A 27388-nucleotide genomic window follows, 5' to 3' on the forward strand; every position below is an offset into this window, starting at 1 on the left:
ATACAAGTTTCCTGCTCTCCTGTGGTTGTCAGTGAATTTATGAGTTTGCTGAACTGGTCCTATGTGCCCATTCTGGAGATTAAGTATTTCAGACACATGTAGCCTGCTGCATGGGGTGTTTACCTCATTAGCTGGATCCATCTGATATGATTCTCTAAGAACCTGGCATGGGATCTTCCCGCATGTTCAGGAGTGCATACAGGCCAAACTTAAACTGAGTTTTGATGCAAACCTGTGATCATCAGAAAACGTACTGCATGCTCTAGCAATAAGCTCACCTTGCATGTATAGGTGCTCAGATGAAGGTCTGCGGTGGCCACTTTGAACACAAAATCTATTCATGAAATCACATCATCCAATTATGTGGATCAGTGGATTGACCTTAAAGGTGAACATGCAGAACATTTCTTGCTGTACCTGGTTTATGCCCTATGGTATGGAATGGTGGTTGACCGATTCCTCTGACATAATCATCTGGTATAGAAAAAGAAAATGATCTGATGGGTCTCTCCAAGTAAGGCCTGGTCCACAGGGTGCTGAATATAATCATCATGTCCTCTAGTTTGACTGCACACCCAGGCCATACAGTGACATGTCAATTTGAGAAAAGCTCTTTATTTAGAGATGTGCTGCCTCAAAAACATCACTGCACAATTTCTGCAGCTTCATATATAGAAGCCGGAGAAACACACACACACACACACACACACACACACACACACACACACACACACACACACATATATGTGTGTGTGTGTGTGTGTGTGTGTGTGTGTGACTCTCCAGCTTCTAAATATGTAACACTACTTCCCCCCATATTGATAAAGATAAAACACATGGTGGCCATTAAAGATTTTATTCACTTTGTGACAATATATTTTACAAACTTTATGTTTACAGAACCAAAAAAAAAGAAGAAATAAACTACTTAATATTACACAAAGAAACATATAAAAAGCTCTATAAATTCTTATGTGTGGTGTAATTAATCTGCATGAAATTTGGCCGTGTGAATTTATCCTTGTAACTTGTGTTGTTGAATAGAGCCAAGGAACAAAGTAGTGCTCAGAAAACAAAGTACAGTTTAGTATATCTGTTACCTAAAAGGCAGTTCTCCACACCAGAAAACAACATATCCAGGCATTCATCCTGTTAGCAATCTTTGGGCTCGAAACTACATGTTCACTCCAGTTGTGAAGAAAAGGTTTTATTATACTGATCCTTCTTTAACAGCAGATTCATAAATTTGTATTTATTTTAGTTTTAGGAGAGCCAATGAGGACTTCTTTTCCTTTTTTTTTTTTTTTTTTTACAAAAACTTTCAAACAACGTTAAGAGACATGAAATGGTCAGAGCAACACAGAAGATAAGGCAAAGATCACATGTGAACAGACTAAGGTAGTGAGTGCTCTGTAGCCCTCGATTCATAAACCTGTCCAGAATGTGCTACAACAGTCAAGAGCTAAATTACATTCTGCAATTCTTACCCACCAGACTGACACTAAGAAAGCAGGAGATGCACTGATGCACACCGATGGTAAGACACATTCATATGTTAAGTAATAGTTCTGTAATGACAAAGTCTCGCCGGATCAGTCATATGGACAAAGCAGTAAACATTGCTATTTCTATTATTATTATTATTATTATTATCATTATTTATTATAATTATCTCTGAAACAAACCCACAATTCTATTGTAATGTCAGTGATGTCTGATCTCCTATAGTGTGTTACAGCAGGATTGTGGTCATGCGCCAAACCGATGACACACCTTTTTTTCTTTTTTTGTATGATGACCGATTCCAAGAAATTCCAATAAATCTGAATTTACATCTGGACAATGGAAATAAACATTTATTATAATAAGTAAAAACAATTTAAGACTAATCTATATCTATATCTATATCTATATATATATATATATATATATATATATATATATATATATATATATGTTCTTTTTTTTTATTATTATTATTATTTTTTATTATTAAATAGTATGGTCCATAACAATAAGGCATTAAATCTAAGTATTTTCCCAGACGGAAAATATACTTGAACCTACCATTTTGTAAAAACAATCACCCCCCCCCCCCCAAACAACAACAAAAAAAAACATAACATGAACATCACTTAAAAAAAGTTTCATTCATAGCAATTTTGAACTGTCACATTAACAAATTAGTACTGATCTAAAATATTAGCACACAAAAAAAGCGAACTATAAAATGAAATGCGGTGTTATCTTTGACATAACGTGAACACTTCTGCAGCCTGACCTGCACTGATGTGTCATGCAGTGTTGAGTGTTTCTCTCAGCTGGCTCCCTGTACCGCTCACTGCTAGGCTTCTTTTTATCACAAAAGCAGACTTCTGCTATTGTTACACACCTCAAACAACGACTATTATATAGAAGCGTTAGATTCACAAACAGCTGTGTAAAACGACGTGCCGCTTAATGCTTTCGGGCGTGGACGCTGTAACTTTCCGAAGAAAAAAAAAAAAAAGTCAAGCACCCTGCGTTTCTCTTCCTTCACAAGTCAGGTGATGCAGGAGAGGAAGGTGGCACCAAGCTGGCCTTTTTTTTTTTTTTTTTTTTTTAAACAGCGTCTGAACAACAAGGCCCTACATCAAATAAATTACATTCATCTCAAAACAAAACATAACAATGGTCCATTTACCACAATCAATACATTACATAATAGTTCTCATATATCTTATAGATCACAACATAAATTATCCTCAGGCGACGCTGAGAAGTTAAATGACTACAAGTCTGAGCAGTGCCTTCGCATATCTAAACTAAAGATTGTCTAGGTTCTCACATGGCATTGTTTTTTTTTTGTATCTCCGCCCTGAATTAAAACACACATAAAAACACACAAACACACATACAAATAAAAATGATAGGATTGACTACCTCCTAAATCAAAGTGGATTAGAATAATAGAGCTATTTAGTATTAGGTCAGTTACATGTCACACTTTTGTCAATCACTACGCTAGGAGATGAAATAAATGTAAGATCTTATAGACGCCTATAGAAATTATTCAATATAAATAAAACATCTGTTTTAATTGTGACCCAAAGCAGCTGATTAATGAAGAAGTGCTACTTTGGGAAGATTGTTTCTCTATAGTTGCTATAGATTTGAGACTCAACACACTATAGTTTTCCCACTTAGTCCAATTCACCTCGATAAATCACTATGCAAATGTAAAGAAGAGGCTTTCCCACACAGCCATCACAGGCACGTCTCCTACAGGTCGTCATTTTGGGTTAGTAAATACAAATCTGTTATCCTTTTCATTAAAAGGATAAAAAAAAAAAAATATCAACAGTGAACATGACGTCTATGGTCAACCTTTTAAACAGTTTTTACCTTCCTTTTTGAGAGAGAATGACAGATTGCTGTAACGAAAATTAAACATGAACAGTTCAAACTAATCTTTATCCATACTATGCTTTGTGAAGAACATTGTTAGGCACTTATACAGAATCATAACAGAATAAATACCGAAACCAAAAAATCAAACAAACAAAAAAAACAACAAGAACAACAACAGGATGAATGCAGCCCAGTCTGGCTCGACTATACACAGCTCATACTGCTGGGACGTGTAGACCCTGAGTCTAGCTGTAGAGCCCAGATGTAGCAACTTATGCTTTGCTCTGTTACTATGCACGACACACACACACATTTAAAGTCAGACAAGTGCACACAATCATCTCTTTGTTTCTCATGTTTTCACTCTCTACCGATGGCACAGTATCAAGAGAATAAGAGAATAGCTTCTACTATGGCAAAAAAAACCAAAAAAAAAAAAACTTTGACACTTTTTACAATTTTCAGCTAAAGAAATGATAAAAGAACGGCTGAAACAAAGTAATCAAATTCAGATTCACATCAAGTTTTAAAGGGTTAGTGTGTCACTACTCTGTTTGGCCACTGTTAAAGGTGAACATCTTTTTTTTTTTTTTTTTTTTTTTTTTTTCTCTTTCTCTTTCTATTAATAATTTGGCTAACAGAGTTCTCTTTATCCAAAGCATTGAGTGTGGAGCTGAGAGGTGAACTCACTCTGTCCTTCTCCTGCATAGCTTTCACATGCGGTTTGACATGTTTCTCCTACAGGGTTGTGACATGCTGCCTGCCATCCTCCTGCATGGCATTGACGTGCTTCGGCATTCGGTAAGACAGTTCCTTCTGATGCCGGTGCAGGCAGATAAACTCTCGGAAATCAGTATGTTGGAGGGAACTATAAATCCTCGAACTGGGCTTCTCGTAGTCTTTCGCAAGATGTTGCCCTTTTACTTGAAAAAAAAAAAGAACTAAAAAAACAAAACAAAAAGTGCAAGTAGAGTCGCACAGTAAAACGAGTGTTGAATAACTTTCTACTCAACCCTGGCGATGATACTGTGTATAAGTATAGAATTATATAATGTACTTAAACAAGCAAAAAGAGTATGATTTTGTCCCAGTGAATGAAACTCGATTAGAAACATATATGATTGATTCGTTTCATTGTTGTGTATATATTGTATATATTTGTCTGTATAATCTATTTATTGAACATAACTATAAGGAAAATATTATAAGGCTGTGTGTGTGTGTGTGTGTGTGTGTGTGTGTGTGTGTGTGTATTAGCATGCATGTAGCAGTAATGTGGAGCTGAAGTTGTTATATCCACACAGTTGTTGTTTGAGAAGTGTGTGTGTGTTGCGCTGGCACTCCGTCCCTCTCCTGCGCTCTATTTCAGAATGATCTGTAGCAGAAAGAGCAAAAAGGCATGTTAAAATATTTGTAAAAACTTTAACAAGCAGAAATAATTAGTGGGGGGAAAAATAAATCGGCTGAACAACTGAAGAATTCTTTGGGATTTCTAATGGTTGCTAGTCGTAATGGCGGCTCTAATAATTATTTAGCGATTCGTTTTGACATTTACAGCATTTTGCAGACGCCTTTATCCAGAGCGACTTATCTCATAGTGAGCAGGTGAGGGTTAGGGGCCTTGCTCAGGAGCCCAGCAGTGGTAGCTTTTTTGGCACTGGGAACTGAACTCACGACCTTCCGATCAGAAGTCCAACACCATAACCAACACCATAAACCACTGAGCTCAACCTTAACCAACATGCTAAACACTCAGCTTACCAATTCCCACTTCCACACAATAACCTGCCACTTAAATAGTAAAGGTGCTAAAAAACAATATTTGTACCACTCCCAGTGTCTTCAAATAGGAAGCACACTGTAGAAAATGAAAGTTTTTACATTTACAAATTTGGGCACATTTGATGTCATTTGTGCCTGAAAATGGATGCTTTAGGGGTCATCATGAATTGGCTTTTTTTTATGTGTAAAAGCAGAATTTGATTTGGCAGAGCAACTGTTTCTTTTTTTACTAGCCGGCAAATTCATAATCCATATAAAATCTTATATATTCTGAATAAGACAAAATAAAGTCAAATGGCATAACCCTTTCATATATATTCCTACTCCTGCAAGTACCTGCTGCCTTCATTTTGGTGACTACAAGCCCTTATTCATTTCCTTGATTGACTGCTGAGTATGACACATGCTTACTACCTACATGTAGTATATAATAGTCCAATCCTAGCTAGAATAAACATGTTCAAAAACCGATTTGATCTGATATGAAATGACGTACTTCTTAGTGCTGCTCCTTGTACCTCCATCCTACATTGACTGCTTGTGCAATAGTGAACCTATTGCAATGTATTTTCTAACAAAAATACAATTCCACTATTAAATAAAGGTACTGACTATAATAAGTGTATAAGTAATGATCTAGTAAAGCCTCTTTACGTGTATTTTATCGTGGGTAATAATTAAGAAATCATACTTAAACAAACGTTATATTAAAGCATTACATATGTACAACTTCTTATCACCTTTATTCTAAACATCATCCCTAAGTCAGTCAGTTTACTGATGATGTAGTCTCGGCCCTTCCTGTCCGGAAACTGACTAGGCTACAGGTAATCGGACGGCCTGTGCGAGCAGTGTCTTTTTCTGAGCGAAAGAAAGGAAGTGCGGCTGTCGCTGTAAATTCACAAGAACAGACTGAGGAACTGTTCGATAGGTGCTAACAACATCCTAGGGTTTTTTAAGTGCAAATGTTGAGTTTGCAAAGTGACCAGCAGAGGACAGTAGAACATGGATTATGAATTTGCTAAATCACACTTGAAAACAGAATTCAAGGGCAGACAGCATTATTCATTGTGCTTTCGTTAATGACAAATCGCCAGGTTGATCGCTTTGGTTGTATTCAACCAGACAAACTGTGTTCTGTGCGCCAGTGTCAATGAGAGCTAAATAAAGGCAAACATGCAAAACAATGATGGCAATGAAGCAGCAAAAACTACACACTGCATGTAGGAGGAGCTCCAAACAGCTGTTGTGAGAAATCGAGGAGACATGAGCTGTTTACGGATTCAGACTACTAACAGCAATATAGAGCCAGCAAGAGCCAAAACAACAAAGCTCAAAAAACAGGGTCACACTGCATAACTAATACTCTAACCATATACATGCAGTTCTTTTTCACAATAAGGTCATTAGCTCTAACGACTGTTTGCAGAATGCATCCTGTGTTAGAAAAGCAGCCAATAAGCTATCAGGAAGTCGTTCTTGATAGCTTATGTTTAAATGCATTTAGGCTAAACGAGAGCTATCGGAGACGTCTGGTCTGTGTAAAAGGAGATACTCCTGTAAAAGAGAGTATTCTGTTCCTGAACTACGAGGGTGGGAACAGTGAGAGAGAGCGTGTAAAGGAGCAAACCTGATTGGCGGTTGCCGCGGCGGCAGCAGCAGCGTAGGGGCTTGCAGCAGGAGCGGAGGCGGTAGCAGGCGGGGCACTGAGCATCATGGGAACTTTTTTCAGGAAGGGAACCATGAAAGCAATGAACAAGGAGGAGCAGCGTTACGGTAACCATAGAATTGTGTGGGATATATCTTTATATGCGTGTGCTTGTATCTAATTATAATGAAATAAAAAAGAAAGGTGAAGCCACTAGTATAAATCAAACCAGCAGATGGCATGCAGACAACAAGCAAAGCAGTAGAGAGAAGGAGAAAATTAGTCAACTTGTCTATCAGATATTACTGATGCCTTATTATTAATAAAGGCACTATATTGGTTCAAAACAGAAATAAAAATCAACAGAGGATAATAAACAAGACTAATGCTTAGGATTTAAATGCATAAGAATTCAATTGAAATTCACAATGACCAAAGTGTATAAAAGCACTATGAAGAATGGCACAAGGCCAGAATGGAAACACAGGTACATAAATGCACATATAAGAGTTCATGTAACCAAAAACAAGCAGTCATTCAGAATTTAACCTGATTTAAATATGCAACCACTAACCCCATGTACAGTACAAGGCAAAATGCATTTGTTTTTCACAGAGCCATTACAGTGACTATGTAATTAATATATATATATAATTTTTTTTTTTTTAACTGTGTAATTTCTACATGAGTGAAGTGACAGTAAAGACAAAAATAAGATACAACTATGTCTGACAACAGCTAATTATATATATATATTGTGAATGTCATGAAAGCAAACATGTAATAAACCAAATACAGATTGCTTACTCAATAATAATAATAATCATAATCATAATAATAATCATAATAAATAATTAGCTAATAAAGCAGCGTTTTTTTTTTAGCTTAGCATACAGACACAAAGTTATAAACGTCTAATATTGTGACCAGATCGTTTATCAGTTCATGCAGTATATCAGTAAATCTTTGCATGTTTGATTTTGCATGCAAGTGGAAATATTTGAAAATACTTTAAGGTTACAGTGGTAGTGTTTCATGTAATTGGAATGTTGTGCAACACAATTACTGTTTGTACACATGCATAAATATAAATGTCAACTGAACTGGTTGGAGGGAGAAGATCGATGCTCGTTTGCATTGCAGCTGATGTGGAGTCATTAAAAAAAATAAATCAATTTGAGAAAGCTCATGATTTAAAGAGACAAGTGCTAAATCTTGTAGATTAAGACAATGTAAGGCAAGTCGTGTGTTGACACTGAAAAACAAAAACAAATTTCTAGATGATTTACTAGAACATGTAAAGAATCCACTCATAGGTTGCAGCTTGCTGTTTATTTATAGACCCACTTGATGAGTGTTTTTGTGTAAATACTTTGTGCAACATGTGCAGAATCAACAAAATGTTTGGTTAATTTTCTTGCCATTCAGTACCTGTAAAAACTTTAGATTAAGAGTTTGCTACCACTGTGGATGACCTTTACAGCCTGGAATTTATAGTGTGCTATAATTAGGAAGGTTTATGGGGATACACTGCAAAATATATAATGAATGTTGTATGTTTTATGATTCTAGCTAGACACCCTATACATGATGTGCACAGCATGCAGAAGTGCAGTTTTTATTTAGTATTTCTTTTATATTTCAATAGTGTGTTCCTGTTGAGTGTATTATTTTATATATGACTAACATATCCAAATGCATATGGTAGCAGTTTTTTTCTTTATGTCATACTGTATAATTTTGTTATACTGTCTAGTAAACATTAAATGATCTAAAGATCTATGAGGCACAAAGGTCATTTTGACACACAGTCAAGCTGAGAAGCCTGTCAAAGAAGAGACAGAGATCATTGGAAAATGATAAAGAAACAGCAGAGTGGAACATACCGATGCCAGGTCCAGGAGACATGCAAAATACTGAGCCTACAGCAGCAGTAGAGAAAAGACATGGTTAATGTAACTGCCCAAAATATATAAAGTGTTTTACATGTATCTACCTAACAGAAGCTTAAGCTCAAACATAATAGAGGTGTTGGCACTGAGAGGCAGCAAAGCCCCCACACAATCACAGACTAGGGAAGGACTTTGTCCAAAATAAAGTTAAAAGTTTTAGATGTGTGTGCAGTAACTAACACCTTATCTAGCACCTTATCTGAAGGATGATGCTTTGGCCAACACATGAAAGAAACCCAAGAGTGTGTACGTGCATGTGTACGTTCGAGTTTGTGTGTATGTACCTGTAGGGAACAGTGCAGTAGAAGGCTGCAGAGGTGTGTTGGCAAGAGCGTGCTGGTAGTGAAAAACACTGGGGTTTAAAAGACCACCATGTCCTGCACTTTTCTCTAGAGCCACTCGCTTGGCCAATGGCTGCAACATGCTGTGAGGAAATGCCTGAGAGAGAGAGGGAGAAAGAGAGCAAGACTGGGTAAGAAAAAGAATGTAAATAATCATCAACAACAACAACATTCAACATGTCTACACTGAGGACTAATATCAAATCATGTTAATTAAATCATGACCCCTAAGAAATTGTTCAAAGAGGTAAGATATGACCTGACACACCTGAGGATTTGAAAGTAAAATTTCTTAGCATAGAGCACAGGATGTTCACACAAACAGGATGAGCAATTCGAGAATTTTAAACAAGGAAGCGAAATCAAATCTGAAAATAGCCACAGTACAATAACAGTGATTTAAGACCATGCAAAGCCAGAGGTGAAAGGTGAAGTACCATGTCAACAGTTGCCTCGAGGGGTCGCTTCAGCACTTTGGCACTTGACTGAGTCTGCACACAGCACGCAGCCAACACATGATGGCAGTGGGCCAATGGGAGTCAAGCGTATTAACAAACAGCAAGCACAGGTGCATCATGGGAACAGCATTGCATTGTGGAGAGGTGAGAGGAAAAAAAAACACACAAAAAAAAAAATGAAATAACTGGAATGCTGTTTACTACATAAACATATGCATGCACACAAACAAAACAAGTTTAATCAGTGTTATCTTCATTAAGCCCTATGAACAGTTCGGTTAAAAAAAAAAAAAAGAAGAAGCTGCAGAAAATACACTACTACGGCACAAAATTGTGTGATGCTACATTAGTTGCTTAACAAAACCACAATAACTTGATGAAAAAAAGATCAGCATGTTAATTCCATCTTCGAAAAACACACACAATTCCTTCCTTGGCTTATTTATAGAGCTACTGGAATATTGAAGGTAAACTAATGAAGCATGGTCAGTGGTAATGTCTGACAGGAGTTGCCACTTGATGCTTTACATGTATCTGTAAAAAAAAGAAGCAGTCTAGATTTGTGCGTGTGTGGTGGTGGTGGTGGTGGTGGTGGGGGGGGGGGGGGGGGGTATTGAGGGTGTAAATGTATACTCAATAGATGATGAATAGTACCGATATTTGGAGTGTTTTAATTCTTGGTATTTGAGATGTTTATGTCTGTGGGTGTGCACAACATCAGAAACAAAAAAGCAGCGAGAGGTTCTGAATCCAGTGTATACAGAATATAATATGCGTGCATGTGTGTTCACTGAGCCTCACCATAGCAGCGGTTGCAGCAGTGCTCTGGGTACTCTGAGAGCTTTTGAGGCGTGCCTGCAAATGAGCAGGAGGGTGAAAGTATTTGCACTTCTCTCTGGAGCAGCGGCTCTTCACAAAGTCCATGCACACTGTCACTGTGTTATCAGTGCTGTCAATCATGGGGCTGTCACTAGGGTGGGCAAACCGACAGTCTGTCTCTCCTCGGGAGCAGTTCCCCCGCTGAAACTCTCTGCACACCTACACATTCAGCATCAGCCAACAACAAAAATAGCATCTCTCAGATCCGATGCAATGTAACAACTGAAACCTGGGCATGCGTGCGCCCCTGTGTGAGTACTAGTATGCTTTTAGTGTACCATGAAAACCTATCTACATGCAACAGAGAGAGAGAGAGAGAGAGAGAGAGAGAGAGAGAGAGAGAGAGAGAGAGAGAGAGAGAGAGAGAGAGAGAGAGAGAGTGTGAGAGGGAGTGAGATAAAGGAACCGGTTAAATGTAATTGCATTAATGGTTGCTGTACCTCCAGTTTGTCAGAGCGCAATGTTTTCTGAGATGAGGAAGATGAGTTCGAGCTCTGCACTGCTACCGCAGGGCTACCAGAGACAATCACGGGGTTGTTCGGGAGCATCTCCGTGGCAACCAGCCCCATCCCATGAGTGACAGGAGAGAGGTAGGGGGAGTAGCTGATCCCAGGTCCTGGCCCCAGACTCTGACCAACAGGAAATGAAGACTAAAAAAGCAAAAACATAGAGCCCAAAACACATCTTTTGTTTTACCTGTTGATATATTGAAACAGATAAAAAAAAAAAAAAAAAGACTATATGTTTTTTTTCCCAATACATGATTAATATGGAAAGGCCTAATGATCTAAATGGCACCTCCATCCAAGCTGAACAGCATTGGATTGCCAAAAAACCTCCAGGGCTCAAGCTGAGCTAAACTCCCTCCCCAGGATTCTGCACTTCACCTAGAGTCTGGCAAACTTACAATCTCAATTTGCAAGATGGCTGCTTCTCTTACATACTCTGACAGACTGACTATGGGGAGGCAAGCCAAGATGCCTCAGTAATTGTGCCAAACAAAGATGCTGAAGTGATTAATTTGGAACAACATAGTACATAGAATATACATTACTATATTTACATGTAGATTACACTGATCATGGCATTAATATAAATAAAGTACTTGTTGTGGATGTGACAGCATGTAGTATGTCCAATGAAAACAGCCAAAATTTTATTTATTCATGTCACACACACAGATACACAGCTTGAAAAGTCCCAGACACTGGGAGGCTTCCAATATGAAATGACTGATAGGGGTGGGACATACCACAGCAGGCAGGCTGGATCCTGGCAGCATGAACTGCATCTGCTGGGCCAACATGGCTGCAGCCGTCTTCTGTTGGATCAGGTTATTCCTTCCATTGATCTCTAACTGACTCTTCAGGTGAGATGGAGGGTGCAGGTATTTACAGTTATCCCTTGAACACCGACCCTGAAATGGAAATGAAATCAGTTAGAAGTATATATTTATTTCATCATTGAATTTGAAACAAGCCTGTCTTTTAAAATGTGACCGAATTTGTAAATGAATTTCCCATAATGCTTTTTGATAAGAAATGACAAAGTGAAATGCACATTAAAGTAACACTGCCACATAAATATATATTTCCAGGATTCCTTGCTTCTATTCGTCTATTTATATTGTACCGATTAACCACCAGGTCAGCTGGTGTCAGGAAAAAACACTATATATTCGAAAATGCCACACATAATTCTCTGTATGTAGAATAAGTGAAGAGATCATCAAATGAGTTTGATCCAAATTTACCTCTACTGAATAAAATCAAGTGCATGTCTTTGTATCGATGCTTTAGTGACTAGATAGTAAATAGACCCACTACAGAGAAGAGGTCAGAAATAAGTATAGTTGACATTCATACGCTGTCGCACCAGTCAGCAGCTTTGAACCAGACTACACAGAGAGCATAAAAGGAGGGGCTGAAATGTGTGCTTGTATGTGAACTCATATCCTATGCTCTTTGGAAAGGGTCCACCTCCACTATGCAATCAGAAGTCGGTTAGTGATCAGATGAGCTTTGAAACTGTGTGTTGGATCCACTACAATAATCACCTCGAAATGTAAGAAAAGAAGCGACAAAAAATTTGATGTTGAAAATGATCATCAGTGTGTTACTTTATTAAACTCAAGGAAATTGACCATGGTGTTCCATTGCACTGTTAGATACGGCAACAGACAACTGGTTCTTGTGCAAATTGAAAATGCGTTTACTAAACTGCAACCTGTGTGCACACGTGCATTTACAGTTCAAGGAGAAGTCCACATTAAAAAAACACATCACATGCATACATATTGAAATATAGATTCAATCTATGCGTTATATGTTTAGTGTAGCTAATGTGCTGGTTCGTTTATGTTTTTCTGTGAGAAGAAAGTGAATAAGCCAGGAAGTGAGGGGGTAGTAGCTTAGTGTCCAACTAAGATGTTGGACTTCTGATTGGAAGATCTTTAATTTAAATCCCTTGTTTGCTGCTCGGCCCTTGTTTGGGAGGCCCTTAACTCTCAACTGCTTAGTTGTATAAATGAGATAACTGTAAGCCTGTAAATGTAATAAAGGCTTTTCTAAAATCCAGGGTTTAGGGGTGTGCGATGACTGCGCAGTGCAGTTGCAATAACACAGGTGGTCTAATGCCCATTAACAATACTATATGAGGGTCATTCAATAGCACTATGAATAATGCAGGAAAATGCTAATAAAAAAATAAAAAAAGATTATCAACCAGATTAATGACATTAAATTTAGACCAAAACTAAGCAGTTGAATATAAAACACCTCTTGAACATCACTGCATGTCACAGTATATTCCTTTTGAAACCACATTCTTTTAAGGTTATTAATGACCTGAAATGAAGCCCAATGGAAGCTAAACTGGTATTTCTCGTTCTTGGAAAACAAGCATGGGAATTGCACGTAGAACAACAGGAGAGCATGGGTGGTGATTGTTCCACATATCAGTTGCACTTTTTTGTAAAGAATATTGCAGGAGTACAATAACTGTGACTGCTGAAGCCATATAAACTCAATGTGCTCCAAGTTAAACACGGTCTCTAAATCTCTTTATGCCACAACAAATATTGTATTTTACACAGTACTTTCTATAGGCACAAAGCTATTTCACACACCAGTCTATTCGTGGCACAGATGATATATGAACCATATGCTTTGATTGACATAAAATATTTGCTAGAGCTGGAATTAGGAATTTACAGAAAACCCAGTGACAATAAAATATTAACTTGTTAATTTTGCAAATTCGGAGGGTTAACACACCACTTACTCTAAGATAGGTGCAGCTTTTCAAACAGCCGGTCATGCTTGCCGGAGACGCTAAGTGGCAACTAACAGCTCACAGACGCCCACAATTGGCTTGTGTCACCTTAATCGACAGGAAGAGAGAGTAATTCGGTCCCCACCCAGAGAGCTGGGCTAATTATGTTTTCTTGCCTTTCAGCCAAAGATGGCTGCAGTGGCGTTGGGATTCAAACTCACAGGACAGATTTTCTGTTCTGCCACTCATGAGCGTGATGTAGAAAATACATTAGTGCATTATGAGCCAATAAGCTACCTTGGAAAAGCGCATTAAACTTCTTCCAAAATGTGTGCACAAATGCCACCCAAAATGCTGTCTACTTAAAAAGCTTCCTGACAAATAGAATAAAATAGAATGGCAATGTCCACAGGTATTACCAAGACCACAACTTGAGAGGGAAGGTGGATGACATCCTTCTAGAAAGTAGCAGGGGCCAGATCCATAAATGAGGTAAATCCGATGCACCCCCAATATCATTAAATTTAATGTAGCAAGTGTTTGGCAATATTAAAAAAAATAACAAAAATACAACTGCATACACGTATCAAACACAATAAAATTATGGGCTCAACAAATTGACCTACTGATCAACTTGCTGCCACTTCCAGGAAGCTGTCATCCTTCTGTACCAAAACAGATGAACTGTACAAATAAACACTTCAAAATTCAATATATGGATCAATATTTTAAAACATTATATTTTAGAGTCCATACTGTCTCCAAAAATTGTAATAAATGTTTTTTTTTAATTCAATAAAATAAGTCAAATTCTCAGTCTCGTACAAATTTATTCCCAAAATTTCAAAACTCAAACCCAAATTCAACCAACTTGCTTGTCTCTGTGAGATTTTAGTCTACAAATGTGCTAAATGATGGTGTTAAACACTACAGCTGGATTTAATTTACTTTGATTAAAGTAGCTATGTGTGAACATGTCCATATCAATACGAATACAGCTGCCAGATCTAGTAGCTTTGCAAAACTATTTTATGAATACAATTTCTTTCCAACTTATGGATCTCAATGCAATGCTTAGATTGACTCAGAGTGAATCATATACATTTATTTTATTATGCATATACAGTCCTGGTTGTCTTACGTGTCATCAGTCTGTCAAAATAAGCCCAAAAATCAATAAACACAAGGTTCATTAGTACAATCATGTGCTGTACAATATATTTCTGTAATGTTTCTCAGTCAAGTGCTTTAAACTATACATTAATCTTCAATGGAGTTGTTTTTTGGATGCAGTGCATTGTTTGCTGTTAAAACCTCGAAAATACGACAGAAATGTAGTTTACATTATAAGTTGGGTCACATTTTCCGATTGAAACATTATGAGAGGTCTACCAGTAACACAAAGGTGCCACAGTAATAAAACATGTTCTGCTTTTACTTTGGCTCTTCCAAGGTAAGCCCTGACACTGTGCAGGTGCGAGGCACAGTTTACACATGCTTTTAAATAAACATTAGTTTAACTAAACTGGGTGGGGGATGGAAAACAAGAGAGAGATGTGTAACCACGGCAAATGTCATGACTGAAAGCGAGTGACAGCGCAGTGAAAGCTGTGTGCTGCGCTGAGCAGAAGGCTGAATATTATTTGACCGTTAAAATATGTAGCCACGCAGCACCTGTACCAACGGCAGCCATCTGCTGTGCTTCTGACACTTTATAATAATAATCATCGTGTCACATACGCCACATGACCTGATGAAAACAAGTCTTTTTCTCTTAGCTAGTGTAAAAGAGATACCTGCATTATTAAAAAAACCCGACAACGTATGCTGATGTGATTCTGCCTGGAGCACAACAAGCCTGTTCTGTATAAATATCCAGGTGGAAAAAGAAACATTTTACCTGTAGTTATATATAAATAGCTGTTCTAGAACTATGGTAAGTCAGTGTACTTGCCTATAGGTCCGAGGCAGAGTTTGTGGCCTGTAAAATCTATTGAAACTGCCTCAAGAAATATATACAAAAATATCTGAGAGGATATAATCATTCTACTGGAAGAGATAGGGAGAGGGTTAAAAAAAAAAAAAAAAAGAAGGAAAAACTGTGAACATAACACATTCTCTCCTAGGAGAATATATTTGACCAACATTAATATTAATGTTAATTATCATGCTAATGTGAAAAAAACAACAAAGAAACAATAACACCCACTTTAATGTAGCATGTCCATTGCACTTTAAATCTCATTAAAAAAAAGGGCCAAATGTTTCATAATCCGATTAGAGGGATTTCATGTTTGGACGCCAATCAATAAGGAAGAATTTAAGGTTGAGACATCAATCTGATTTTCACATATATATATGATCAAGTATTGAGCTGCACAACCACAGTTAGTTGCAGTGAGTCATTAGAAATTGTAATGTTACAACACTTTGTTTATTAGCAGGTAGCCAATTCATTGAACTCTGTAATAAGTTTTATATTTAAGTTATTGTCTGTGCTCCTTTTTTCTTATGGTTCTTTATACTTTAATTTAGCAAAGATATCAATTCTCTTTTTTTATATAATACCTTTTATAATTCATAAATGGCGTGCGGGTTTATGCCACTGTTGTATAACCAAAAAAAAAAAAAGACAATTACACTGTTAAGTTGGTGTGTGTATGACAATCAGTCCTTAACCGAATGCCATACTAATCATGACAGGTCTACACCCACATAAACTGTCGATTTTTTATTATGTGTCATACAATATCGAGATCCAGTTGTGGGTTTACTGTTTGATTTATTGTGTATGTGTAATAGGATGGATTGTAAGCTTAATAAAAGTAAAAGAAATAATAAAAATGTTGCCTTGGTGCAAACTTCTCTCAAGGATTCTCTCAAAAAAACATGTCTTTGAAGAGCAAGTGAATGACAGCCAGCATAACAGAAGCAAACAACATTATGACGAAGCACAACGATGTGGTAGTGCTGGTGATGGGGGGTTCAAAGAGGAATAAAAGAGAGAAGAAGGGAGATATAACAGCAGAACACAATTAAATCGTAAGAAACAGTAAGTATACTGTCCCTCAAATGAGGGCTGTGTGTTTGCTGTGCATGCATGTATCTTTCTGAAGCCTGCCCAGTACTTCACCCAGGCAATTATACTTTTAGTCTCTTGGACATGTGCTGAGGAACCTAAAATGTCATGTGTCATGGTAATGAAAGCGACCTGAGCACACAGGGACGTCTCTCTAGTACGCTAACGTGGAGGATTTGAAGCAGATGACCGCATCCATTCCTGTTTCTAAGCACCACTTCTGTCACCTTCAGCATTAGAGAAAATCATTTACTCTCTGGTGCGTAGAGTAAGTGCAGTAAGTAAGTACAGACTTGAAGGAGAATACTGCCCATTGTCTGATACACACAAAAAAAAACACTTGTTATGCAAAATAATTCAGATGCCAAGTTTAAGACAAAACAATACTCTAAAACATTTTGTTCCAGAGTTAATGTGAGTCATCCTGGGAATCATGTAATACTAATTCTCAGAGATTCAGTCATTACTCAGATATGCCAGATCAGATGTCCTACATCATAATGTTTGAAAGAAATACGGGAAGTGTCCCTCCCTGTAACGTTTACTACTTAGCTATGAGGCAAACTACAGAATCCAGATCAGACTGGATAACAAAAAAAACTAGTAAGTAGGGCTGTTACGGTACACGTATTTGAAATTTTTAGATACAGGGTTTTCGGTTCGGTATACATGTGGACTAAATGCAATCCTTTTTATGTGTGGAACATAGTTACAATTTGAGTTTCTCCTAGGAAACATATTACCGTAATTTCCGGACTATAAAGTGCACCCATATATATATGGGTGGGTGCGGCTTATATATAAGATTTGACAAAGAATTTTATTTTAAACATAAATAAACCGCGCCTGTCTATAAACCGCACTGAAACTACATGTCTACACTAAAACTAATGAACTTTACACAGGCTTTAACAAAAGACAGTGTCTGTTACGGGTGAAATATGTTGTGGCTCCTTTAAGAGAATAGCCTGCGGCCGAATTTTTCCGCTATTACTGCATGTGTGCAAGACCGAGGAATATGTCCTTATTATTTTCTGATGCTCATTTCTAAGTTTCTTTGACTAACCCGTAACGATGTTGCCAAGAAAAATAAAAAAGCACGAGTTTCGAAAACCTGTCTGTGCTTTTATGATTTCTGTTGTAACATGGAGTTAGCGAGCTCTCCCTTAACCCAGACTCAACGCGTTACAACGGCTTATATCTAAACAGTAGCCTAGCAAGAAAGTCATTGTTCTTCCTCCTTCCTTACACAACTATTTCTCTCAAGAGTTTTTCTTTTGGCATCGTTGTGCGTTTAAAAAAAAGTTTTTTCTCCCAATGCCGTGCAGCTCAGAACACAGGTGAGGTGCGTTTTTTCGTTTCCGTTCGGAAATTTCATTGGTCTAATTTTATTGTTCAGTTTTTTGGCTTGAAGTTTGTGAAACCGGGAAAAACCCAGGAAAAATCCATAAATTAGCCACTTCGTTGTTTAAGCCACGTGGTTCAAAACGTGGGAAAAAAGTAGCGGCTTATAGTCCGAAAAATACGGTAAGCAGCAAACTGCAAGTTTGTTGAGTCTCTGCCTCGCACTTAGAAGATTTTTATTATTATTAAACTTGAAAACATACACAACAATGCCAGGGGTATAAAAAAGAAACTAGAGTTAGCGCATTGTCCCTGTGGCTCTCACTCCATACAGGCAATAAAAATGCTAAAGAATCCATAGCGCTAGCATTAGCCACTAAACAGGAAGTGGGTAACGCCAACGTTAGTGCTATGAAGAATTTCTCTTAAAAGCTGAAAAACCAGGCAATTTCACATATCAAGGGAGTGAATGAACGAAGGATGGAAGAAATGAAGACATTTGTTAAAGTATGCTGAAATAAGTAGAACAGTTGAGTAGATCATATCTTTAGTTAAATTAAATATTTAATGTAAAACGCACACACACACACACACACACACACACACACACAAACAAACACACACACACACACACACACACACACACACACACACACACACACACACACACAAGCAACTTATATGCACATCCGTATTACCCAAATTGGGTCTAACAAATGTAAACTATTTAATAAAAAATTTTTCATTTATTAAATTTTATTATTTTAATGTGTGCCAATTTAATTGATTACTCAATTTAATAAATATAATTACAAAGTATATTGCATTATTTTATTTATTCTATTTTTTATAAATTATTATTTTATATATTATTTAACCAAGCATTATTAAAATAAACTGCGTTGATAAAAACACAAGACATTTTCTAACCGTACCCAAAATAAACCCAAACCGTCACTTAAAATCTGAGGTACGTAGAGAATTGTAAATTTTGTGTTTACACCCCTACTACTAAAATATTCCAATATACAGAGGACATCAGAAACCTTCTTCTTTTAGCAGTCCCAACTTAATCAGTAATCTTGGTGTCATTGGTTACTGAGCAGCACACAGGTCCACAGAGGGCATGAAATCCCTCTCTTTAGGCCTGCCTGAGCTGCTCAGTAATGGATCATGATAAAAAATAAGCCTTTATCTATTTTATATTTTGCGTTTAAGCTCTGTGCTTCTGTTCTGATCTCATATAGATAGATTGTGCTAATGAATCACAATCACAGCACTAAAGTGCACGAACAGCTGATGGCATCGGGCACAAGCTAAAAGGCAAATCTCCAATACTCGCTAGCTCTTACAGGCACAATAAAGTTTTTATTCTCATAACACTTCTGTAATACCAAGGTGATGACCACACCAGCAACAGATACTGAATTACATCCTCATTACAGTCTCAAATACTTGGGCTGCATTCCACCATGTAATAACTGCAGTTTGTCAATACACTAATGGTGTCTTTGCAGCTTAAATTGCATGATACTGTATTTAGAGTGTAGAATATGGCTGGGGGTGCACCTTTAAACTCTCTTTAAATGTGCATTATTCGCTCACCATGTGGTGGAGAAAAATGCACACGTTATTCAAATCTTTCTGCCAGGAGTACATATCACAAAATGGACAAAAATGCTGAAACGTAATGTATTGTAGAGTTGAACAATTAATATGCATGTTGCACATCCGCATTACTGTTCTAATATTTTGTAAAATTTCTGATATTGTTTTTTGTTCCTACTGCCTAAATAAAGTCATTTGTTTCGGTCCATTCTATGAGAGACATCATGAGAGAGAGCCTATTGATTCTGAGGGAGATCAATAGATCAATAGATGCCGCACTGTAATAATTTTACAGAGCTTCTTACCTTGAGGGAGTCGAAGCAGGCGATGACTCGGCCATTGTCCACCTGACAGCTCTTGGGTGGGTGAGCGAATTTGCATTCTTCGTCACTGCGAGAGCACGTGCCTCTCTGAAACTGACGACACACCTCCAGAGTCAGCCACTTAGTGTCGCGCACAGCTGGCAATGCCACAGACATTTTGCTGACAAGCGCAGTGAAACTCACTGAACGAGATATATGGGCACTTATCCACTACTTTCAGGATGTCTGAGTACAGCGTATTTATTTACTGCAAAGGGCACTGTTAGGAGTTGGCGGATTGGGAATCACACGTCTGTTTTTTATTTATGAAATGTAATGTTCCTGCATAGCATGGTCTTCTGACTACATTGACAACAGGCTGATTTTATAATTTTCTTCACTCTTTGAGCTTTCCTACAGCTGTGGGTGGGACTGAATGCTGCAGTCAGGTGGATAAAGGAACGTTTTGAGGTGGGAGGATTAGTACTCTGACTGAGGTGGAAAGAGAGGAGTGTGGGTGGTACAGGACGGCAGAGACCAGAGATCAGCGACACGGGGAGTCATCTGAAAGGCACTTCTTGATAGCGGTCTGTTAGGAAATAAGAGGAAAAAGAAAAGTTATTTTTAAATTATTCACAAAGGCAAAAATCACCAATAAGCAGTCGAGCCAACTTATTACAGAGATATAAGCCATAAGGAATGACACAAATTGGCTGATTTTAGTATAATTTTTCCCTGCTGCATTCCAAGGCTTGGAGATAAGGCCTCCCTACCCGGCTGAGATCTCTACACAAACGGCAGCCTGACAGACCTGTGTCGGATCACGGCACAGCATAAATCCTATTATATCACATGCTCCAAGGGGATTTGGTGAACAGACAGAGTGAGCGCTCACTTCAGAGAAATCAGGACAGAAATCAAGACTGCCCGGCAACAGCCAAACACAGAAACACATAGCACTGGCAATGATGCTATCATCCTGGGCTCTGTTTTCTAAATGCATTATCGTGTTATCATCTCCGTAATTTGTTAGAAGAAAATGTTCGATAGAGGGAGGCCTAATTTCTCTGACATCACATGTGGATCAGGACTGGAACGGACATAATATCTTGGCCAAGTTTTACTCATGCAAATGTCAACACAAACCGCAAATTATGCTTGGCAAAGCTCCTCTTGCATGAGACTTCAGAACACAAACCGTGGACTCTGGCAGAGCCCTGTTACTAAGTGACTATAACCTTTTAAAGGCTATTTGAGACTGGTCCAGATCACTTGGCCTGGTGCATGAGAGACCATGTTGTGTTAAAGTGCAGTCTGAGTAGATCTGAGCAATCTGAGCTACTAATGGCAGGATAGCAGAGCAGGTCAATTCCTAATACGTTTAAACACGTGGTCTGAGGAAGGAACCCCAATGGACAACCGACAACCTCAGCTAAAGGGCAAGGGTTTATTTTGGGGGACTACACCAGCCCAACGTATTAACTAGGATTAATTACCATTCAATAAATCAAACTATAGTGTTATGCCAGTTTGCGATGAGAGGCAGTGTGTGCACATTAGTGCACAGATAAACACATCTTCAAATTGTTTTGACTGTGGTTAGTAACTTATTGATAACGAATCTGCAAAGACAACTGTTAATCAGTCAAGACTGCAACTGTTGGTCTGTATACACACATGTACACCAGCCTCATAGTTATCAGAGTGACTGCTGACTCTCTGCCCATTTCTGTTCTGAAGCCTTAATACCAAACTAGCTCTGTGGGAGAGGAGCATATAACCTATTTAAATTACTACAGCACTATTCAAAACACAACTGCATATAGTATGATTTATAATTGAGTATACAGCATATGGTAATATACACAGTATGTATATAGAGGGAGTTATGTAAAATAAACATCGCTTAGGACTTCAAACAAGTAATTCAAACAAATGGCCATAATGTAAAAAAACATTATTTATTTGCTCAATCCACAGGAACTCTGTTGTCTTTTTAACCATCCTGTTTCCCAGGCATATACATATGAAGTTGAATTACCAGAACAAACTCGGTGCTGTGGCTCTCTACAATAGAGACAAACATCATTTGTAAGAGTGCCAACAAAGTGTGAAGAAAAATCCAGCCCCCAAAAAATCAATAATATAATTGGAGTACAGCCTAGTCAAAGGTGAAGGCAAATTCATCTGTTGTTCAGTAGTATGAGCTAGTTCATCTAAATGATAAGCCTAAATAGGTAGCATTTTCGCCTCATCCCTTCTTTTCGTTCAGCTACTTTATATCTGTGACTGTGCCCTCTATTTTCCCTAAGCTTATCCTGCACAGCAAAGGTATACATGTATGGGTATGGGCTGAAGTGTCTGAATAGGTCTAGCTGCCTATGTAGCAAAAAGAGCTTCCAATGTATGGTTTTGATCTATGATAAATAAAGAGAGATTTATCAGAATGGGAAACATAATACGTATATGATTTATTGATTGGATCCCAGTCTTTACAGTGCATTGTTAGCACTGTTTATAGACATGTGATTAGCTTTTATGCTTTAATAGATATTAATTTCTGTCTTGTATTACTACCATGTTATATAAAATGACCTGAATAGGCATGTCCATGGTTTAGAGGCTTTAGAACAATATTCTGTGGTTTGGGAGTTGACTAACTAATCGCAGTGACTTATTCAAATACATACTATGTGGTACACCTGCTTTCACTGTATGTTAATTTCAGCCATAGGCAAGTCACGACATTTTACTTTAATAGTATTTTTTTACTGCAAAATCCACAAACAAAAGAACACTGTTGAATACTTTGCTTGCAGAGCTTTTTATTTAGTTCAGTACTAATTGAATAGTACTGTTTAATACAGCAGCAGGGTAAGTAGGCCACATGCATTACCCTATTTGAGATGGGCAGCAACTCACTCATTTAAATTAACCTCGCTTTGTTCTCCCAAAGGATTCAAACAAAATTGAACAATTGTGCTTTTAATGCTCAATGACAGAACAAAACGATAATGAACAAACTCGGTCTTCGTTCCGAGGGAGGAAAAAGCATTTATTACCAGACGTATTATGTATTAATGTGCTTAATGTCTAAAAACAAGGCAGCCTGTTCCTCAGCATTATTAGCCAAAGTTAAGATGTGCATAGTTACTGTGTAGGTGTATGTAAACAGGATATCTGACTGGCTGACGGTGGGCAGAGATACTGTTTTACATTCTGCTTCTCAATATTCTGACCTTTGGCTCCGTGTAGGCGTTCTAGCATTTTTCCTGCTGCTGTTTCACAGCATCACTGGGACTGCAATACCTAAACTAGTGAGTGTGCCAGGGTTCCATGCTACACTAATTAGCTCTGATGTGCGAGTGTTATGACCTTGAGGAAGAGATTTTTAAATGAAGAGTTTTGGGATACTCAGAATATGAAGAAATGCCAGAGCAGATGTCTACAGAAAAAATTCCCGAGGTGTTTTCATTATCAGCCACTTGGTGAGACAACTACATGCAATTTGCTGCTTTATTACTTCTGATCTATCTAGAAAAAAAATCTATACAAGCAACTTATTACTGTGATACTGGCAATAACAGCATTATTGTCTCTGTCAGTGTTATTGCTATATAAGCTATTTTATCAGACATAGACAAACACGGTTCAAAGCACAAGGACACTTCTCTGCTCTAATACACTTGATCAAACTAACAAAAGTTAGCCATCTAATTTTACAGCTTATTATTCATTTATTCCTCTTAAAAGTATGTACTGTTACAGTTATTACTCTGTAAGTACTATTAGGTTAAGAGGAACGAGTATATAGTTACATGAGTATGGTAGTAAGTTAGAACCAACCAATGAGTCTTAGGATTTAAGTTAATTATTAAGCCCTTCATCAGTCAGATGAAGATTATTGCGAAGAAGAGAAAACTTGAAATTGTGCTGGGCAGCAGCTCCCCAGGAGAAATCCTGGCCTAAATTATGCCTGGTTTATTCTGAGAATCACCCCTCAGTTCCTTTCAGAGCAGCTAGGCCAATATTACCATAATTGACAAGTCCTCTTTTTGATAAGATACGATATGGCAAAGGTTGTGACACCCGGTCATCACGCCATGCGACATACAACCAAATATCCCATTCTAGATTTATTTGCCATTTGCTATTATAATGACCCCCCCTATCTCTGGGATGGCGTTCCACTTGCTTTTGTGGTTTTCCATCCCATCTCAGAGGTGCTCAGTAAGGTCAAGGCTCTGTGCAGGCCACTTGAGTTCTACCACACCAGCCTTGGCATACCACATTTTTATGGAGCTCGCTCTGTCATGTAGGAACAGGTTTGAGCCTCGTTTTAGTGATATAGCAAACAAAAACATCCTATACATTCTGTGCTTCCACTGGGGAAGAAACAAAAATGACTGTAATGGTCTGCTGTCCACAACCATACACAAAATCTATGTATATATGTATATATATATATATATATATATATATATATATATATATATATATATATATATATATATATATATATATAGTTATTAGTCGATAACTGTTTGCTCAGTTTCTATTTTTAATCTAATGTAGTGTCTTTAACTGAATGATGCAATGCAGTTTATTTTACTGCACTACTCCATGCACACTCCTGACACATGATACATAAAATATCTCTTTAACCTTGGATCCTTCACTATCCCCATTCTCATGTGCAAACGAACTGTAACTTGCTTAAGGTTCTCAAAATATGGTTTAAAATAGAAATTATAGATCATGCTAAAAGCCCCAATGCATGATCTCTGGTTATGTTGAAATGGCCGAATAATGCTATAATTGAGTTTTTGAGCCGGAGGCATTGGGTCTAAATTAGGCCGGCACTGATCTACATTGATGACAGAGGTTGAACTTGCTGTATCTGCTGTAACACACACACACACACACACACACACACACACACACACACACACACACACACACACACACACACAACTCCAGTTTAGACCCAGTTTACAAGCTGGCTGTTTCATGCATCCTGCATTAGAAATGTCATAAAAAAAAAGCTTTTATCCACATGCATTTCCACTTATATTCAACGAGTCCCTTGTGAGTGCTGTCGATTTATGTAAACGTTTCGACTTCATCAGGAAAGGATTGTGTACGTTAAAATACAGAAGTCTTTTGAATATGTAATCATGTAGTATTTTGGCAAGTGGTTAAAATTGCCTTACAACATGTCATGAAGTTGACATAAGCAATCAGATTTAAACCTGTTCTAATGCATTGGATGCATTCAAACTTTCACTTTTATATTGATAAACCCTATCAGGATAAGTGAAAAGCCAAACCAATTGTAAATCTGTTTTTGCACATTTTTTAAAATCATTTTAACTCTAGAAAAAGGTTCAGAAAACATGCAATTACACACGAGCTCTAATTAAAAGAGAACCAGCTACTAATCTCAGTACTCACCACAATCCCAGTCCAGACCTTAACAAGATTTCTGGTGACATGAATACAAAAGTCTGCCTACTTATCCACCCCTGATCCGACCTCACCCTTCCTTTCGATCCTGTTTCCTGAAAAGCACTTCCTGCTGTTCAACGGGCCAGAAAACATTTGCGTTTTTAATCCAAATGTGTGGCATCGTGCCGAGTTCATTATACCCTGAAACACACTTCATAGATCCAAATGAGGGCCTGCAAACATCAACACGTTAAGCGCTACCTGTTAACCGCTCACATGTCCTGGAAGTGCACTTTAAAAAAACCCAGGCGGGTTAATGAGTAAAGTTTACACCTCTTATTAAATAATTACTACATGGTTATGACTGTTAGTAACTGGAACTCGGACAAGCAGTAATGACTGCGCAAATTCAAGGCGCTGAAAAGCCTCAAATGTTAAACGTTTTGCTGTTCTGGAAGTCCAAAAAGAAAGTTGGCTATTTGTTGGAGCAGACCGCTAGCCAGCAGTCAGTAAACACGGCTAGTCAGTTAGCTGAGCCATTAGACCCAGTTTCCGAGCTAAACTTACTGTAGTTCGCTAGCTAGCTAAGGCGGCTAATGATACAGGCGCTAGCCGACCGGCGTTCACTTCAGCTCAGTTGCGCGTTCACGTTTCACACATGCGCTTTTTATCTTTTCATAAAGGACCAACGTTATAGTGCACCGACTTTCCCTGAGTAACTCACAGTACACAAAGTTGAAAACGGAGAAAATATGGGAGAGTTTATGAGGTAACACTGGCCGGGTTGAACACCTGGCTTACCTCATCGCCGCGAAATCTCGCTGCTAGCCACACCGACAGTCACGAACCGCCACGGCAATCCGCCCAGTCCAGCCAAAATGAGAGCGGGGTGAGGTGGGAGGGATACACCAACGAGTTTATTATCGAACATCAAATATTAAACTCGACGCAATATCAACCATGTTATCGTCCAGACAGCGCGTGAAGCGAAGAGATCGCCCTTCACCGGGAACGCGATACTTATTCTTGAAACCGCAGCACCGACTTTCCTTCGAGCAACAAGCATTTGACAGCTTGACTCTGTTTTTCAGGAAGAGCTCCCAAGTTGTAAACGGGGAGGGGCCACGCAACCGAGCACACTTACCAAAACGAGACTCGGAGGAAAACGATTCGAACGCGATATGTGTTAAATAGCGACGTACCGCGCAAATGTTTGCTCGCCGGTTCCTCATGTTGTCTGGCTGTAATGGTTGTTGTTTTTCGTTTGACGCTTGGAGAACACCCCGCGGGCCCGTGTTTGGTACGATCCGAGCGAATGTCAGCCGCCGTGAGAACGGCCTGCTTGTTGCCAGGGTAACAGTGATGCTGTAGAGTAAACGTAAGCACACAGTCATCACATGAAAAGTGTGGCTCCTGAAGGCATCGGGAAAATAGTGATCAACAGGAGAGTGTGTCACAGGCATTAAAACTGACCGCTCCATCGGCGGACTCATCTGTGAATTTGCATTTATAGCGACTTATAGTGCACGTCATATCTTTATAAATCATATGTAAGAGCAAATAGATCAGGGTGTGGAAATATTACCAAGATAAAACATGTTAGATAGGATTTAGTACAGAGATTTGGAAAAGCAACACATACAGTAGGATATAAATGATTGTTAGGCTGATTGATTGGTTGATTGATCGATCCATCAAACCATCCACCCATCCACCATCCATCCATCCATTCTTCTATCCATCCATCCATCCATCCATCCATCCATCCATCCATTCTTCCATCCATCCATCCATTCTTCCATCCATCAATCCATTCTTCCATCCATCAATCCATTCATCCATCCATCCCTCCATCCATCCACCGTCCATCCACCATCCATCCAT

At 38.3% G+C, this 27388-nt stretch overlaps 1 protein-coding gene across 12 annotated transcripts; it reads right to left on the minus strand.

Moving 5' to 3' along the window:
• Positions 1 to 3314: 3314 nt before the first annotated feature.
• On the minus strand, positions 3315 to 26939 carry mbnl2 (muscleblind-like splicing regulator 2). 12 transcript variants are annotated; one of them, XM_083536797.1, is made up of 10 exons: positions 26707 to 26939; positions 20060 to 20645; positions 11703 to 11867; positions 10891 to 11100; positions 10373 to 10609; positions 9551 to 9604; positions 9057 to 9210; positions 8707 to 8742; positions 6803 to 6894; positions 3315 to 4765 (listed from the first exon to the last, which is right to left on the minus strand). In XM_083536797.1, the coding sequence occupies exons 2-10, from the start codon at positions 20231 to 20233 to the stop codon at positions 4751 to 4753; spliced, it is 1137 nt and encodes a 378-aa protein (XP_083392923.1). In that variant the 5' UTR covers positions 20234 to 20645; positions 26707 to 26939; the 3' UTR covers positions 3315 to 4750. The 12 variants fall into 12 exon arrangements, with proteins under 12 accessions (XP_083392923.1, XP_083392922.1, XP_083392924.1 ...); XM_083536796.1 differs by having other exon boundaries at positions 26306 to 26859; XM_083536798.1 differs by lacking the exon at positions 26707 to 26939 and adding an exon at positions 25511 to 25648.
• Between the last annotated feature and the right edge of the window lie 449 nt (positions 26940 to 27388).

This window comes from Silurus aristotelis (assembly GCF_946808225.1).
Source record: "Silurus aristotelis genome assembly, chromosome: 3".
In the NCBI taxonomy this organism is placed as follows: domain Eukaryota; kingdom Metazoa; phylum Chordata; class Actinopteri; order Siluriformes; family Siluridae; genus Silurus; species Silurus aristotelis.

What these genes read in the sequence shown, in the direction of transcription:
- mbnl2 (XM_083536795.1), bottom strand. Translation starts at nt 20,233, where the DNA reads ATGTCTGTGGCATTGCCAGCTGTGCGCGACACTAAGTGGCTGACTCTG. An exon ending in GATCCAGCCTGCCTGCTGTG is followed by an intron (nt 11,101 to 11,702) that starts GTATGTCCCACC and finishes TTGCTTTTTTAG; the next exon opens with TCTTCATTTCCTGTTGGTCA. An exon ending in CTGCTGCAACCGCTGCTATG is followed by an intron (nt 9,605 to 10,372) that starts GTGAGGCTCAGT and finishes TGCTGTGTGCAG; the next exon opens with ACTCAGTCAAGTGCCAAAGT.